Genomic DNA, 18,296 nt, shown 5'->3' with positions numbered 1-18,296 from the left:
GATCTCATCTGGAATGGTTGGGGCAATTTGATTTTCATAATGGTTCAGCGATGCAAATGTTAGAGAATATGGTTTTTGGTCTATGTTTTTTACTACAAGCCTAATGGCAAAACAGTGTTATCCCATGAAAGAGCTTCTCTACTAGAGTCTGCCTCTGTAGAGAACAGCTGGCTGCAGCTGTAAAATCCTGCCATTCCCTGGGAATAACTTTTCAATATGTAAGTAGAAACCCTCATTTTGATCACTAAAAATAGCTGTGGAGTTAGTTTTCCACTCATAATGCAGCAAACTATATCAGAAAACATGTCTGAGATGTAAATTTAATGGACCAAGTTTGTCCAGTGAGTTACATGAGGGAAGAATTGGTCCTGGTATTTCCAGTGATTTAAAACTCAATTATGGGAAGAAAAAGAATTCCAGCCCATCAGCAACATTTGTCTCCATGGGATTGTTCTTACAGTGCAACTTTACAACCAGTACAGAATTAAAGCATTTCTACTGTGCCCTACATAACTATGTGCCCCAGAGAGTCAAATGAGAATGCCCTTCAGAACTCCTATTCCCATTAACGCTATTGATCTACTGGAGTCATCTATTTATATGCCACTTTCAACAGCATTTGTGACAAAGTTCAACAACTCGTGTGTTTACCACAATCATTTTTATTGCTTTTGCCAAATAATCTTTAGCTAATGTGAACACGAAGGCAGGGATTCTCTAGAAACCCCTTTTCTATAACTGGCTGCTGTCTCTACTCCATAGCTTTTTATGCTATTTTGTATTTTGCAGATGAGGCTCTCTGTCACTGGTACAATATCTCAGTGCATTTTAGCAGTTATCATGAAGTTTTGCAGTGTTTATCTTACACAGCTGAATTCTCCTTCTGTTTCAGGAGTAGTGCAGTGGAATGCAGTGGAAAAGACCCATGGCCACCCAGATCAGAGGTTTTTGTTCTGAGGTCCCTATATGGTTCTGCTAGACTGAGAGATGGAGTGAAGTCTGTCTCTGCTCCTTGTTTGGGAAGCTAGTGGGAGGGAACAGGCCAAGGGGCTATATAAACAGCTTTCAGCTTCACAGTGTACCGTCCCAGAGCAGCTATCCCCAGCCAAGCACTGTCAGGGTAAGTGGCACTGAACCAACAGTTTGACAGATTTCAGGAGGACTTTTACTAACAAAGAAAAAGCAGAAACTGTTCAGGAGGATGTATTATTCTTCCGTAGCTTGTCCTATATTTCATATTAAAATTGTACTGATAAACATTTTATATTTTATTGCCTTTATATTTAAGATATTTTACAGTCTTAGAAAAAGTGTAGTTCTACCAAGTCATTTCACCTGTAACATCAGCAGTAAAATAATATTAAAAGGTATATTTAAAATATTTACATGATTGAAATTATGAGAGTGTTCCTATTTAAACACACTGGGCCAAATTCACCCCTGGCATATCTGCTTTGGATTCAATAGATTAAATTGGCCAGTTGGATCTAGCTATAGGATGGGATTCAGTTTACGGTTTCTCATAGATGTGTCTTAGTGCTGTAGACTTACTGTACATTGGCATGCTGGGTTAGAAAAGGTTATTGGGAGCATGCTTTTAAATGTGCTAAATATGTGAAAGATCGTGATATTGGTAGCTTGCATGATATGATGATGATGATGTCTGTTTACACAGAAAGCTACCCATTGTGTAAAACGCCAAGCATTCTATATAAGAAATGGATTACAGATAGAATGTTTCTTATGCGTTTGGAATCTTTTATCAGTCTTGTGCGGGGAGGTTCTGGGATCAGTTTTCTCTCTCTCTGAACAGAAAGCATGCAGCAACAAGGAGGCTAACAACTAAATCCATGTTTTAATCACCTGAGATGTATAGTGCATGTTTACCTTATTCCACAATGTTGTGTAAATTGCTACCGTAGAATGTTACTGCTGCACTCCATGGCAGTCCTGAGCTGTAAATCAGTGTTTGACTGCAGAGAGTCCTGTCTGAAATCATTCAGCTTTGATTTCTTCAACTTCGGTGCTTTATTACTAAATATGGTTTTCATTTAGAGTCCCCTAAGCTCAGAAATGTAGCATTTCCTTCTCCCTTCCCCCAAGTGATTTTTGGCACAGCACTAGTTTGCCTTGGTTTGAGCAAACCCCCTGACCTCGAACTCTGTTCCAAAAGCAGACTTTTGAGAGTCTATTTCCTAATTAGGAAATGATTTGTTCCAAACTGGGCTGTTCATGCATGGTAGATAAGTCGTACTCCATTAAGTGAATGCTTAAACACAAATAGCTCTTGCCCCTAAGAAATGCATAATTGTGTACAACTGTAAAACGCCTCCTTTTTTCCCCAATACATAAAACCTAGAATATTTCAAGTTAGCATTTATGTATCAACTTTTCTGCTGGCAGCCAGCATCTCTGCAGCATACAGTAGCTGAACTGGGCAGTGTCTCCTGGATTCCTTTTCTGCACAGTGGCAGTACAAATCGCATTTTGGGGGAATTTTCCATTTTTCACTCTTTAGTCTTTTCTGCTGTTGAGGCTACCCAACATGCACTCCCCTTCACCTCAGCAGTGCATCACTTCAACCTGACTCCCACCCTCTCCTACATTTCTACCCCCCGCACCGCCCCCCCCCGTTTCAGAATTTCTTAATGAGTGTGTGCAGTCAACTGTGTCTCTTCTTGTCCCTGTCTCACTTAACCCTCAACACAGTTTTGAAACACTGAATTCCACATGTAGGCCTTTGGAAGCCAAACAGTGGGCCCAGAACTATTCAGAGGATTCTCTCTAACAATATGAACTGCTGACAAATGTATCTCTGCACAGTACTTGTTTTTCTCATTGATTTCATTCAAAATACTTCAAAGCATTTTATGTGTCACTTTCCTTACAACATCATTTTAGAAAAGGAACTAATTTTAGTGGTATTTAATCCATTTGGGAACCATGGCAAAATAACCATGGATAGTAGCAGAGAGTGATCTTCTAGACAACTTTGGAATGAGGCTGCAATGTGTTTTGAGGCTGTTTTAAATGAAGATGCTGTCTATGATTTCCAGCTTTAATTTCAAGGGAGGACATCTTTGCTGAAGCACTAGAATACTGTTTGGAAAGGGGTTTGATTAGCATAATCACTGTCTCTTTTTAAACAAACAAGCAATTGTGTGTATGAAATGAGGTGTTCATCTTAGTGCAGTTTCTAGTGTCCATAACAAAAATGCCACTATTATAATGGTTCCCATCTGACAACATTGTTGGCAAACTCAAGGAAGCCCATGGCAAGCTACCCTCTCACCCTTAGAAGTGTTCATCTAGGGCAGGAGTTTGGCCTGGTGATGGGTAGCACTGGGAAACTTACACTGCCCCTTCCTGTACTGTACCTTTTATCTCTAGAGATGCCAGTCCAGCACTGAATGTATACACTAAAATATAAATATATGTACCATCCTCAAGCCATTAAAACTCCATCTCTCCAAAGATCAGACTTCCTATCCTTCAGGGGGAATTCCATTGAATAACATTGAATTCCTGTGAGTTGTTTTGTTTTTGTTTTAAACACCTCCCCTTTCTGCAGGGCAGGTGGAATATGAGGCTCCTGCACTCTGAGATTAACACTCTCTTTTGAATCCCTACACTGTCTGTTAATAATGTTCTTGTTCCTACTGGATGTCATGCTTATCCTGACCATGGCAGGTCCACTTCATGCAGCAGCCCCTGCATTTTGCCTGCAGAATTGTTCCATTGTCTGTGTGTTATTTTTGTAGGACTGTTTTTGTCTGAAAGGCCTGAGGACGTTGACTTAGAAGATGTGCGAGGAAGAGGACAGCACTGCCCTGGTTTGTGACAATGGATCAGGACTTTGTAAGGCTGGCTTTGCTGGGGATGATGCTCCAAGAGCAGTTTTTCCTTCCATTGTGGGTCGTCCCAGGCACCAGGTGAATTATCAGTTCAATTATTCTGAACACACACATGCGGGGGTGGGGGGGTAAACAGAATGTATTAGAGATAGTAGTGACTCACCTCCTTAAATGTCAACACCATTTCCTCGAGCACCCACTTGTTCCCTGAAAGTACTTGCCAACCCTAGTCCTGCTTAGTTTGAGATCTGATAAGACCACAGAGTCAGGTGCTGTCGCTGCAAGTCATTAATTTGCATGATATTTCCAGATCAATAAGACCAGGCAGGCCCTGCAGGTGTACATGTCTGAGTTATCTCTGATCTGTTGTCTGGTGGGAGAAGTCCTTTTCCTGAAAGTTTTCAATATCTCATCCTTTTTCCCTTGGCTCTGGATCACCCTGTCACTGGGCCCACCGTCTTCTCTGCTTTCCAGTGGTTAAAAAAAATTAGATGTGTGTACAAATGTTGACCACTCTAAAAGCTGGTTGAAAACATGGGGTGGGGGTGGAGTTAAAACAAAATGACCAAAAAATGTTGCCAGTTTTTTTCATTGAAATTTAAAAACTTCTGATTTTTTTCACCCAGAACCTTGTTCTGCTTTATTTACTTGCCAGAAAGAATTTCATAAGCTTGGAGGGTGGGGGAAAGGGGTGGTTAGTTCCCAGATAAGTATTTTACAACATAACATAGAACAGGCTGTATCATGTGTGCTAAGGCATTTTTCATCTGAATGCTATAGAATTTACACAGCTTATGAGCCACATCCTTAGCAGCACAAGCTAGAGCAAGCTGCAGGCAGTTACTGTGGTATTGAGGCACCTAGATCACACCTTGCTGGGCTGGCTGCTGGGACTGGGGGCTTCAGGATCAGCTTGGGGGCTCTGCTCCAATCTAGGATCCCTGAGCAATGGGAATCCTCCAGTGGCTGGGTAAATTAGTTTTAGGGTAATTTAGGACTAGGCACCTGATCCTCAGCCCACTGAAGACAATCACAAGGTTCCCACTGATTTCAGGAGGCTTTGGATCAGATTCTAGTACAGTAACACTGTAAGGAGAGTAAAGCTACCCTAACGTAGCCCATGATCTGACCATGTAGCTGAAAGTGTTCACACTCTTCCTGGTCTCCTTTTGGAACTATGAAAGAAGCTAACAGCATGGCATTTGAATTCCATCTGTTCTGTGTCTGAGGCAGATTACTTAGAATAAAACAAACTGGCAGCTACTACCTGTTTTGAATCATTTTATGCTTATTATACTGGACAATTCATTGCATGGACTGTTGGGTACCTTGCAATGGTTTAAGTGTTTTGTATCATGGAGAGGATGGGTGAGAAGCTCCGAAGCTAAGTGCCTGAGGCTTCCACAGCATGAGCAAGAGGATGCTGCTGTACCATCAGAGGCTCCCCCACCCCTGGGGCGAGTTTACGGATTATTCGTTTTTTCTATTTTCTTTTTGCTTTTAAATCGAGGCTGCATAGCGATCATGCAAACAGCGTATGGCATTTTAAGCTCTTTGTGAAAGGGACCCAATATACCTCTACTTACCACAACAGGGCCCAGATCCTGCTTGAGATCTCTGGGCACTAGCATACTGCAAATAATAAATAGTAATTCAAATGCCATTTTCAGTAGCCAGTGTACTGATTATATTCATTGTTCAAAAACAGATTAGTCATAATGAAAATAAGTGCTTGCATGCAATTGCATGCAGAATCATCCACATCCTGGATCAGCTCTCAGACTGTCTCACGGAGTTACAGACATCACAAAATCACAAGATCAAAGTAATCAGTCTCCAAGATGGATCAGTCTGAGAAGCAAAAGGGTTGGAGTATGTAATTATCATGCTCTGACAAGAACACAATACAGTAAAAGCAGCCAACTGTATTTACATTTTCAAAATTGCCAACATTTTTAATAGCTAGCGATAGCTGTTCTTCCACTCTGGAAAATACAGCCAAATATAGCCCTTGGGTAAATTTGAAAAATTTAGTAGTGTTCATTATTTACCACTAAATGGCACTATGTAGAGTTTTTTCTCTCCAGAGATGTATTTGGTTGAGTGATAGTTTCTTCCATGACTACTACTTAGGGATCAAATTATTATTTAAAAATCCATCTTTAATTTCTCTACATTGTATTGGTGATTTTTATATTTAGGCTTGTGTTGCTTACTCTACATACTTAATTATAATAAGAACATGAACTCCAGAGCTTTATAATATTGTAAATAAACGATGTAATTTTTGCATTAAAGATAAAAGTAATACTCCCAAGATTAGTAGTCAATGAATGTTTTGTAAACTTGCTACCAGTGTGTAAAATTGCATATGTTTATTTCACAGTTAGTGTTCTGATTGCTTCTTAGCACCTCTCACTGAGATAGTCACATTCTTTATGTAATTTATTAGGGCGTGATGGTGGGTATGGGTCAAAAAGACAGCTACGTAGGGGATGAAGCTCAAAGCAAGAGAGGTATCCTGACTTTGAAATACCCCATAGAACATGGCATCATCACAAACTGGGATGACATGGAGAAGGTATTTAAACATTTTGTTTACATAAGTCACCAGTTAGACATAATTACTTGGGTGCAATAGCGAAAGATTACAAAGTAATTTGAAAGTTGAAGTGTCATGCTATCCAGTAGTATTGTATTTTATTTTTGAATATTGGAGCTGATCTAGTAATAATTAACATATATTCAGCACCCCAGAGCTAATGAGTGTTACTTATTATTTTACTCTCCAAGGTGACATGTAAACCTGGCTAGTTATTGTAAGGTATGTGAATATTATATCCATTTTGTAGATGGGGAAGCTGAATCAGAGAGGTTGACTTGAGTAAGGCCACATGTGTCCCGATCGTGCAAAGCATTTAAACTCACCCATGACTTTGAAGTCAGTGGGACTACTCATGCGAGCTATGTTATGCATATGCTTAGCAGGACTGGGGCCCTAATGAGTCAATTGCAGAGCCACCATTCAAATCCAAGACTTAGTGCCTCTAGAGCCAGGTCTGTTGCCACAGACTCTTGAAATTTATCTATAAGATGCTGATGATGTAGCTATTTAAAGTAGTTCTACAGAACTAGAGCAGTTCGGAACTGTGCAAGCAGTACAACACATCACAAAAGTGCTCAGGCCTAGACAGAAGTGTTCCTATTGGCTTTAACAGCAGAAGGATCAGCGCTTTAGCAAGATAGTGACACTTCCCCAATCCAAAAGCCCAAAGTGCAAACTGATCTGTGACCACCAATGCTTTGGAAACAATTTTATATATATGTAAAATTCAATACAAAGAAACAATATACAAGATGTTACTGTTCATCAGAATGTTAACTCCCTCACTGTCGCTGACTTGGCCCAAGATTTTGTGTTTGGGAAGAATGAGAGTTAATAGTGGGAAGACAATAGATAACAGGATTTTTTTTTTTTTTTTAAATCCTGTTAACTGAATCTGTTTGGAATAAAAGCAAATTGCTTGTGGAGCTAGTTATGAATTCCAAGGAAACAACTGACCTCAGAGAAATTCTACAGACAAGCATAGGACATATCCACCCATGAAATCTAGTCTTTTCCATCTAGGAAACAGTTTTCAGTAGTCCTGTTATCTACTGAACACTATTACAGAGCCATGCAGATGTTATAGATAGAGGCCAACACCAAAGACACATTGAGGAATATTGGGAAACTGGATTTATTTGCTGATAGAACTTTTGAGGAGTCTGCCCCAGGTCTGAAGGGCCAAATTCATTGGATCCTAAGGTGTGTCCGATTTTACTGGTGTTGCTCATTAGAAAGAGTCACAAAATTATTGTAGCAAAGAACAGTGTGTAAACACAAAAACTGATCATTGCCTGTATGGATGCCACTTTTATTATAATTCATTCCACCTACAAAGAGTCACACTGCAGTCTCTACGTTGCTTATGTAAATCTATTTTCATGGACCTTTTCCCTTTCCATCTGGAATGAGAGGTTTTCTTCACTTCTCTAAATGGACAGATGGCTAGTGTGAAAAAAAATAATTAATCCAAACCAAACTGTGATCCAAGTTATTTCAGTGGATGCTGTTTCACTGTATATTTTTCTCCAAACCAAAAACAACATAAAGGTCTTTATCTGCTTTTTGAAGCTCAATGTATTTATTTTGTGTTAACTTAGGAGTCCCCAAACTGATTTTCAATAAGCAAAACATTATTAGTGGTAAAACCTGAGGTAGGTTGCAGGTGCTGATCACTTAGCTTTTCACTATGAATTCAGGCATGTCCATCCGGGATAACTGCATGTCAGATACTGTTGGCCAATTTCTGGTGCTAGAAGCACTTGTAGCTGCGGGGCATGGTATGTGGCTGGAAGTAACTGCTATGCTTATGGACTGTTGGTTGCTGATGTTTCTTCATTTTGCCTTTTCTTATTGTCTCCAGATCTGGCATCATTCTTTCTACAATGAGCTGCGTGTTGCCCCTGAAGAGCACCCTACTCTGCTTACTGAGGCTCCATTGAATCCAAAAGCCAACCGAGAGAAAATGACCCAGGTAAGCATACCAGTATCTGAATATAGTATGACAGGTTTCAGAGGAACAGCCGTGTTAGTCTGTATTCGCAAAAAGAAAAGGAGTACTTGTGGCACCTTAGAGACTATGATTTTTGACCTTCAGTCCTTTTGGTACATATAGTACCAATATAATATGGTCATTACTAGCTATTTAGAAAGGCCAGAGTGCTTCCCTTCTATGCAGAGCAAATGACAGATGGGGGTGCCAGGTAAATTAAGAGACAAGCAACAAGGATAAATTTTCATACCTAGAGAATCACATGAACAGAGATCACCCACATCAAAGCTCCCCAGTAAGTCAATTAAATTAATGAAATAATGTTTAACCTCGTAGGAGAAAGAGTAGCAGCCGTGTTAGTCTGTATTCGCAAAAAGAAAAGGAGTACCTGTGGCACCTTAGTCTCTAAGGTGCCACAAGTACTCCTTTCCTCATAGGAGAAAGAGCATTCAGAGTGAAGGTATTACTGTACTCATTGTCTGCTGTGCTAATACGCCAGTAAAACCTAGTCACTTTTGGGTTAATATGTACCACAGGTCGTACAAATTTAGAAACTGTAGTTAGGGTTGAATATAAAGTAGTAGCCAGAGCTCTGAATTTCTATCCTTTGCCCTGGTTAAGTTAGATTTCCTAACCATATTTTTCAAAAGCTATAATATGGTGAAAAGTCCAGGACCCAAGCATTGAGAAGCTTCCTCTGAAATCATTTCAATCTTTGTGGATTCTGTATCATTTTTATATGATCATTACAGTTAGACTCACAACAATTGTACATCATATGTCATTGATATTCATGATAATAAAATAGTTATGGAAGGGAGGGCAGGGGTGCTAGTTGTCAAATTGTTGTTTGTACTATTGTTGAAACAGTGTTGGTCCCAGGATATTAGAGAGACAAGGTGGGTGAGGCAATGTCTTTTGTTGGACCAACTTCTGTTGGTGCAAGAGACAAGCTTTTCAAACCCTTTAGAAGCTTGTCTCTTTCACCAACAGAAGTTGGTCCAATAAAAGACATTGCCTCACCCACCTTGTCTGTCTAGTTGTCAAATTTACCATGTTTCTGTAGTTTAAACTTTTTTTATTAGGTCATTGAACCAGCCTATACAAGCTGCCACATTTCAGCATTTAAATCCTTTTTTTTTTTAAATGAAAGGCTATTTTAAAAAAGAGTAGTGGGTTTTTTTCCACTCAAAATTCTGATCTCAGCTATTTGATGAAAATAAAATACTATAAGTGATGCTGTGTGTGTGTTTGTGTGTGTGAGAGAGAAAATGCACACGTGAACAAATCCAGAATAGTTGGTGCCCTAGCCTACATATATAGAATTTGTACAGAATACCACTTGGTTTTCTCCCTTCCACTGCTTGCCAATAATCTGTACTAACCCCCCCTTTTCCTCTCTCTAATGAGTTACTTATTGTTTGTAATTTTAAAAAATGATTATGGCTACAATGATTTGCTATTGTTACATTTCAGATAATGTTTGAGACCTTCAATGTACCAGCCATGTATGTAGCTATTCAGGCTGTTCTGTCCCTCTATGCTTCTGGACGTACCACGGGTATGTGACTTTGGGATCTTTGGGAAGGGAAAATGTGAAGTTTAAAAAAATGGGAATCTGAGGTCAACTGACATCTGTACTGCTTTCTCAAAGGGATTGTACTAGACTCTGGTGATGGTGTCACCCACAATGTGCCAATCTATGAAGGCTATGCCCTGCCCCATGCCATCATGCGTCTGGACCTAGCTGGCCGAGACTTAACCGACTACCTCATGAAAATTCTCACTGAACGTGGCTATTCCTTTGTGACTACTGGTAAGGACAATAGTAAATTAGAAGATTTGCTTAATATGTAAAATTCCTGATAGCCTTAAAAGATCAGTGGTTGTTCTTAGAGCTGCAGCAGAAGCATAAAGAAATTGAGCAGAATATAAAATACCCACCCAGCATTACTAAGAGAGAATTTATTTTCACAAGTTGTTTGGAAGAGCTGGTGGGGTAAAGTGATGGACAATCTGTTAAAATGCATGAATCTTTAACTCCCATTCTAAAGTCTGAGTCCTGCCAACAGCTGAACGTGAAATTGTCCGTGACATCAAGGAGAAGCTGTGTTATGTGGCCCTGGACTTTGAAAATGAGATGGCCACTGCTGCTTCTTCCTCCTCTCTGGAGAAGAGCTATGAACTGCCTGATGGGCAGGTGATCACCATAGGTAATGAGCGTTTCCGCTGCCCTGAGACCCTATTCCAACCTTCCTTCATTGGTAAGTTAATTGATTTCTTCTTTTGGTAAATTATGTTAATAGCTCATCCCTGTGCTCCTTTAATTCCTAACCACACCCTGCTCCACATTCGTTTAAGTAGACTACAGCATACGGTGCCTATAGATGCATATGTTCTAGTATATATTTTCAGTTAATGTGGGTCTATATTATAACAGCACCATTCATGTAAAGGAGTTTAATGTCAAGTCACAGTTCATCAGCTAAGTAATATACACTTTCAAAATAAAAACAAAAACTACTCATTCCTGTTCTCCTAGATAGAGATCAGCATCGTTTCATGTATTGTACAGTCAGCTACTGTGCTTTAATAGCCTTGGACCAACAAGTCACTCCCCAGCTCATTAGTAGACAATGTGAAAGCTGATGCATGTTAAGGAGCCAACTGTAATGCTTAAAAAAAACGTTGAAGGGTCTAATTCAGATCTGCCTTAAATGGGTGAACTACCCCTGGGGTCCTACCCACCACAGCAGCTCAGAACTTGGTCCGAAGATTTTATTTCTGCTTTGTCAGGATCATTGTTCATTGATCATTGCTTCCCTGGGACTCTGTGCACTTCCTATAAATCATAGATATCACTGGAAATTCAAAATTTACTTCTGTTTTCCATTTGTATCCTTGGACCATTAAATGGAAGCTGTGAATACCTGCTCTTCTGACCCTTCCTGGTCTCTCCAAATGCCCTCTGCTCAGGTCTCAGGTTTAAATCTCTCTTGGGGTGGAACCACGTGATTCTTCCACTCTCAGAACAGGCCCTGGGCTGTGCTCCCCAGTGATCAGCTGTGATTACCTCAGCAGATGTGACTTATGTTCAGCACCTGCTAGTCTGTTCTCTCCAGGAGCAATGACAGTGGTACCCAGTAACCAAGCAGCCTCCTTAAAGCAAAGTAGTATTTATTTAGAACAAAACCATTTAAGAGAAATTAGGTCTGTCAGCAATACTCAGACTTGATGAATGTCTTGCTTACCAGGTATCTATCCATCTTCCACACGGGGATCCTGGTCTTAGCTTCCTATAGACCCCTAAGGCCCAAAGGGTCTGGATGACATAGTCTGTTCCCTTAACTCACAAAAGAATGTCACTCCCCTCTGCTTCGAGGAGAATCCATTTAAAAGCGGTTCATTCTTTTGATTACCCTCCTTCCCAGAGAGCAAGCTATTTAATTGTTTATAGAGCTTTGATATGTATGTTCCCCCACATTGGCAAAATTGGTGTGTAACTTTGGGTTGGAGACAGGAGGTAGGCCATTGTATTGTAATTTCCCTCTAAGTGTTTGCTAGGAAATGGTAAGTTGCGTATATTGTGTTGCTTCCCTGCTTCTTTTTCTCACAGTCCCCTATTAAAGTAGATCAGTACATTCATACAGGAAAGTCTTATAACCCAATATACAACAACTTCCCCTCATTGACCAGAAAATTATTACATCTCCATATTCTTTTTATGCTGCTCATCATAGATTGTAAACTCTAAGGGGCAGGGATCTTCTCACACCTATTTTTACAGCACCTTGCACAATGGGTCCTGATCCTTATCATGGCCTCTAGATGCTACTGTAATATAAATATTGAATGATCATAATTTGCTTTGATTGGATTTGCCCCCTTGTGCTTTTGCTTTCCATAACTACCAGAGGACAATTAGTTTATTGGCAAGAGATTCATGCACAGAGCAGATTTTAAGCAAAATTGGAGAATACTCTTGGAAGGTGAGTATTGAATTTGTAAATACGAAGATTCACACAGGAAACCTGGTGCTAAGAATTACTCATCCCATCAGGGAACAGAAACAGCAAAGTAATATCACCATATATTTAAAAAATAGCCAAGGAAGGCTGTATTTCCTCCCAGAGGTGTTCTTTAACTAGGAAGTGTCACTATTGGTGGATATTAGGAAAAACTTTTTCACTAGAAGGGTGGTGAAACACTGGAATGCGTTACCTAGGGAGGTGGTGGAATCTCCTGCCTTAGAAGTTTTTAAGGTCAGGCTTGACAAAGCCCTGGCTGGGATGATTTAGTTGGGGATTGGTCCTGCTTTGAGCAGGGGGTTGGACTACATGACCTCCTGAGGTCCCTTCTTCCAACCCTGTTATTCTATGATTCTGTTGTACTTTCAGTGTGCTAATAGATGAAAGGAAAATGACACTTTAATTCTTATGTACACTGGCTGTCTAAACCGGAGTATATTTGGCGCCTGTGCCTTAGGAAAGAGGCATTAGCACCGTGTCATGCTAGTGAACAGACGTGAGTATAGGCTGCCACGAAACCAAATGGAATCACCTGTAGGTCTTGTGAGAGGGCAGGATTCCCAACCAGCAATAATTGTTGCATCCGATGAAGTGAGCTGTAGCTCACGAAAGCTTATGCTCAAATAAATTGGTTAGTCTCTAAGGTGCCACAAGTCCTCCTTTTCTTTTTGCGAACACAGACTAACACGGCTGCTACTCTGAAACCAGCAATAATAGTGTTACACACCTAACGTTCCTAGGACATACATAGGCTAGCCCAGCTCTGAGCTGATTAGTTTTTCTAAAACCAAGATTTCAGTAAAGCTGTAAGGAATTCTTATAATCCGTTTGAAATTGGATGGAAAATTCTAATGGCGACTCTACTCCTCTTTCATTCCAGACCCTTTGGTTTCTTGTTTGAAACAATTACACAAGCAATCTGTGCCCCAAATAACTGCTGACTTCTGGCCTGGTCTACACCTAAAAATTAGATCAGCCTAGCTACATCACTTAGGGCTGTGAAAATGTTCACACCCTGTGTGACCTAGGTAGGTTGACCTAATCCCCACTGTAGATGCAGCTGGCTTGACAGAAGAATTCTTCTGTTGACCTAGCTCCCACCTCAGAAAAGTGGATTAACTACATCAATGGGAAAACCCCTTCCGCTGACACGGGAGTTGTCTACACTGTGGCACCACAGCCGCACCGCTGTAGCATAGACATATTCTAAGTAGTTTAGCCGGCAGCAGAATGACTCTGCACAAGCCTTGGAGACTGGTGCCTTCTGAACAGCAGCTTCTATTCATTTTACTTAACAGTGTGAAGACTACGTACTCACTTATGGCTTATTCTAAACCTTCTGCTATTTTTTCACAGGCATGGAGTCTGCTGGCATTCATGAAACTACTTACAACAGCATCATGAAGTGTGATATTGATATCAGAAAGGACCTTTATGCAAACAATGTCCTGTCTGGTGGTACTACGATGTACCCGGGTATTGCTGACCGGATGCAGAAGGAAATCACTGCTCTGGCTCCCAGTACGATGAAAATCAAGGTACAGCACAAGTATTTGTAGGCAGATTTTTGCAAAAATGTGTGTGTGGGGCGGTGGGGTTCAACTCTTTCATGTGCATGTTTTCTCAAGTAATCACCCATACATACCCTGCTTGCTAGCAAAAGGCCAGTTTTTCCACCCTGATTTAAGATGAGCTGTACCTTACTCTGGGCTAGACTGTAACTGTATAATCTGCCCTGAGTAAGGGGTGGCAGGTAACTGCGTTGCCTCAAAAGGAGAGCAGAGAATGAATTGTGACTGAATTCCAGTTCCTCCCTTGATCCCGGCATGGAGCAAGTTACTTCAGCCCTTTCTGTGTAGGAGCTTACTCCCCCCATGTGCCTGGCCAGTGACTGTCACATGCCAGATTGGGCTCTGTCCAAAGCACAGCCTGAGGATGTGGAGCTGCCCTTTAAACCCAATAACCTGGTGGTTATTGCGGGATGTGGGTTTGTGGGAAATGGGAGACCTAGGTTCAAATCCTCTTGCCTGATGTAGAGTAGGGACTTGAAGCCAGGTCTTCCACCCCTCAGGTGAGAGCCCTAACCACTGGGCGATGGGATGTTCTGGGGTGGCTCTCTCTGTCTCGCCTGTTGAAGACATCCCAATGACTATTTAAAGATTTCATACCGAGTGGAGCAGGGGCTGGAGCTGGGGTCTCCCAGGTCCCAGTGAGAGCCCTAAGCACCAACTGTCGAGTCAATCTTGCTCTCTCGTCCAGTGGATATTTAAGTATTTTATACAAAGTGGGGCAGCTTCCACGGGAGGGATTGAGACCTACCCAGCATACTCAATAAACCAGTAGATAGAGCACTCACCCGGGTGCAAGCCCCTGCTCTACAGAGAGGGGATTTAAATCCAAGCCTTCCACACCCTACATGAGTGCTCTAACCACAGGGCTATTGAGGGGAGGTTTTTATCCAGCTTTTTATCGTCCTCTGTTTTTCCTAAGAAAGGGCTGGCCTGGCTCAGGCACCTGATTCCAGGAGGGGATTCAAAGCTGAGAATCCTGACTGGAGGGAGGTGCCGCCCTCCTGTGTGGAGTTAGGTACCTAACCCTTTTGAGGGTCAGGGCTTAGGCAACACCCAGTTCCCCAGCATTTTGCACTGGCTAGCCTAGGCCGTTCATTCTTCGCTTGCTGGATTCTATGAATCTCTTTGTTAGGGGACAAACTCTCCCCCTGCACTGTGCAGGGAGCCTGGGTGCCTAAGCCAGGGTTGTGAATTCCCATGGTGGCAGGGCACCTAACAGTTAGGTGCTGTAGTGACCTTGTGAATCCCACTCTCAGGGACTTTTGAAAATTTTACTCAAAGTTAACATGTTTCCCATTGATGCCAGGAGTCTAAAGACTCAAAGACACAGCTATTGCTTTCCCTGGGATTTGATCAGGCCCCTACTCAGGAGGGCCAGAAGTGCTCTAGAAGTGTGGGGTGGAGCCACCAGTGCCCCAACTGTGGCCCCGCCCCCACTCCTCCCCTTTCTCCTGGGTCCCTGCCCCACTCTCTCTTCCCTGTGGCCCTGCTCACTCCTCTCTGCTCCCTCCCCCACCTGTCTCTTGCCATTAAGGCAAGTAAAAATGGGGCCATAGCCTTCTTTTTTCTCCCTCCCCCAATTCTGGTGCCCCTGCCCCTTCTCCAGGCATTTTCCAACCTTTTCTTTCTGCTGACCACTTGCTAAAAAAAAGTTCCTTTCCTGTCACCACAATCCCTCGGCTCTTGAAATATCACAATCTCCCTGCCATGAAGGAAATGGTTCCACAAACCACAGTGTGAGAACCCCTGTCCATCCCTCTGCACTTGCACGATTGTCCCTTAATATATTTTCCAATCCATTAGCCAGTTTGGCTTTAAATGTTTCAAGGGTTGCAGCTTCCCCTGCTTCCCAGTGCTTGCAGTCACTGGTACTGCTTTGACGGGGAGGGTGCTCAAATTCTCGGTCTCAGCTTGGCTCAGACTATCCCCTGACTATGAAATGTTGGACCGGAGCTCACACGTGAGTGGCCTAATGAAATGTGAGCGATGCCACTGCAGCTTTTCCAAAGGGGTTCCATTAACATCAAGTATCATTGTTAAGTCGGTTTGTCACCAAACATGTTTACCCCATAACACAAGGTGGTATTGTTCTTTAACAGATCATTGCTCCTCCTGAGCGTAAGTACTCCGTCTGGATTGGGGGCTCGATTCTTGCCTCCCTGTCCACCTTCCAGCAGATGTGGATCAGCAAACAGGAATATGATGAAGCTGGCCCATCCATTGTTCACCGCAAATGCTTTTAATCTGCTTATCTGTATATGTATTTTTCAGCACATTGCTGTCAATGTATTCAGGAATAAATACGTTCTTATCATTTCATTCCAAAATCTTTCATAATAATGGCTCTAATTGGTTATGATGTATTTTTTGAATAAATAGTAAATATGCATCTAGTAACCTCTTTTATTTTACAAAAGGGCGTGTGTGCTCTCGGGGAGGCTTCTAAACTGGTTTCATCTTCATTCAACAGTGGTAATAGCAGAAAACACTTACGTACCTGTCCCAGCCTTATTCACATTTAGGCACCTAAAGAGAAGACCTGATTTTCAGAGGTGCTGAGTAGCCCCAAGTAGAGCCATCGATTTGGTGTCATCACAACAAGGTGTAGTCTGCTTCTGGTCTCACACCACACTGTAGCTGTTAGTATTATTGATTGATACACACAGGCTTTGTGGGGGGACTGACCCATTCTTTTAGCATCAGTGGTGTGCATGTGTGTCAGTCAAAGCAGGGGAATTGCTCAGAAAGGTACTGGCAAGGTATTGTCTCCTCCCCAGGAGCCTATTTCTGCAGTGTCTAAACTATGGCAATCAGGGTGACCTGGAGCGTCAATTCAGACCCGATCACGAGGTGGCTGGACTGACACAGCATTATTACTTTAGTGCTGTGATTTTTGGCTACAGCAAGCAATATAGGTTAATTGCATAACATTTCCTTGGGCTCACAATCTGAACAGCTAAAATGATGGGTGGTTCTCCATTTCCTTTTGGTGAATATTATTTGCAGCTGATTTTTGACTATTGTTTTAGATAATGGAATAAAAGTTTACCAATTTTATTCTCACTGGATCTGAGGACTCTCAAGCCTGAGTCAGTGATGCTGTCAGGAAAGTGCCTATGCAGGGGTATTAAATAGCTGTGGCGATCTCAGGCTATTAGTAAGGCAAGGTGGGTGAGGTGTGGCTTTTATTGGCCCACCTTCTGCTGGGGCACAAGAGAGCCTTTCAAGCTGACGCAGAGCTTGTCTTCAGGTCACGCCCCTGTGTAAGCTCAAAAGTGTGGGGCTCTCACCAACACAAGGTGGTCCAATAAAAGACGGTACCGCCTCAACCTTGTCCCAGGACCGTACATACTGAGTTTGTCAGATACTGGTGACTACATTTCTCAGCAAGTGCCAGGGAGCACCTATAACTGGGCCTTACAATGAAGTTGGGAACAATAACTCCATAACAGGTGGTCCTTAAAGGGCACATCTTTTTTGTTGTTGTTTTGTTTTTTGCAAAGCCCATCATCAAACAGAACCATGGCATACACTGAGTGACTAACTTGCTCTCTCTCTCTCGCTCATGGATCCAGATTACTTTCTATTGTTGCTAACCTTCATGCCCCCTCGCCTACCAGACCCACTTGTTAGTCTCTTCCAGCTGTTAGGTCTAACCTGTCTGGGACAGGGGCTGTCACTATGTTTGTACAGCATTTAGCACAATGAACTCTATCATAAGGCAGGCCATCCTGGAGTCCCCCTTGGTGGTTAGGTGTGACACCACAGACAAGTACTGCCTTGATTTCCCCTAACATGGGGTATAAAGACCTTTAAATAATCTGAGTGCCCCCTTTTGGAGGGGGCTCATTGATTGATAGCTAGTCCATTTTACACGGGAGACCATGGCAGTCTTAATTCTGTCTGTCCCACATGAGTCCACTGTGCTCCTCTCTCCAGGCCCTGCCCCCTCTGGCTACTCTTGACTCAGGCCTTTGACCCTGGAGGCAGGTCTGTACGTGGGTAGAGTCCTTCTTTGGAGTCACGCATCTGTGGTGGACTGTCAATAGCTGCTGTTCCATGTGGCAGCATCTCTCAGCTTCCTGACACTGTCTAGGGGACCACCTTGGGCTGACAACTTCAGCCCTGCCTCTATGCATCTCCCCTCTCTACAAGCAGCTTTTCTAGTTGCTGCAGGCTGGGGTGCACCCCAGCAAGCTCTCTGGGGATGGCTAAGCTGCCAAAAAACCCACCCACAGCTGTTTG

General features: G+C 42.3%; 1 protein-coding gene across 1 annotated transcript; it reads left to right on the top strand.

The window, feature by feature from the left end:
• The first annotated feature begins 986 nt into the window (after positions 1-986).
• ACTA2 (actin alpha 2, smooth muscle) lies at positions 987-16,444 on the top strand. Its single transcript, XM_048857190.2, has 9 exons — positions 987-1,120; positions 3,762-3,932; positions 6,307-6,435; positions 8,324-8,434; positions 9,929-10,013; positions 10,107-10,268; positions 10,525-10,716; positions 13,837-14,018; positions 16,151-16,444. The coding sequence occupies exons 2-9, from the start codon at positions 3,804-3,806 to the stop codon at positions 16,292-16,294; spliced, it is 1,134 nt and encodes a 377-aa protein (XP_048713147.1). The 5' UTR covers positions 987-1,120; positions 3,762-3,803; the 3' UTR covers positions 16,295-16,444.
• The last annotated feature ends 1,852 nt before the right edge of the window (positions 16,445-18,296 follow it).

Source organism: Caretta caretta, chromosome 7 (genome assembly GCF_965140235.1).
Source record: "Caretta caretta isolate rCarCar2 chromosome 7, rCarCar1.hap1, whole genome shotgun sequence".
Lineage (NCBI taxonomy): Eukaryota > Metazoa > Chordata > Testudines > Cheloniidae > Caretta > Caretta caretta.
This window is presented reverse-complemented; position numbering and strand designations above follow the sequence as displayed.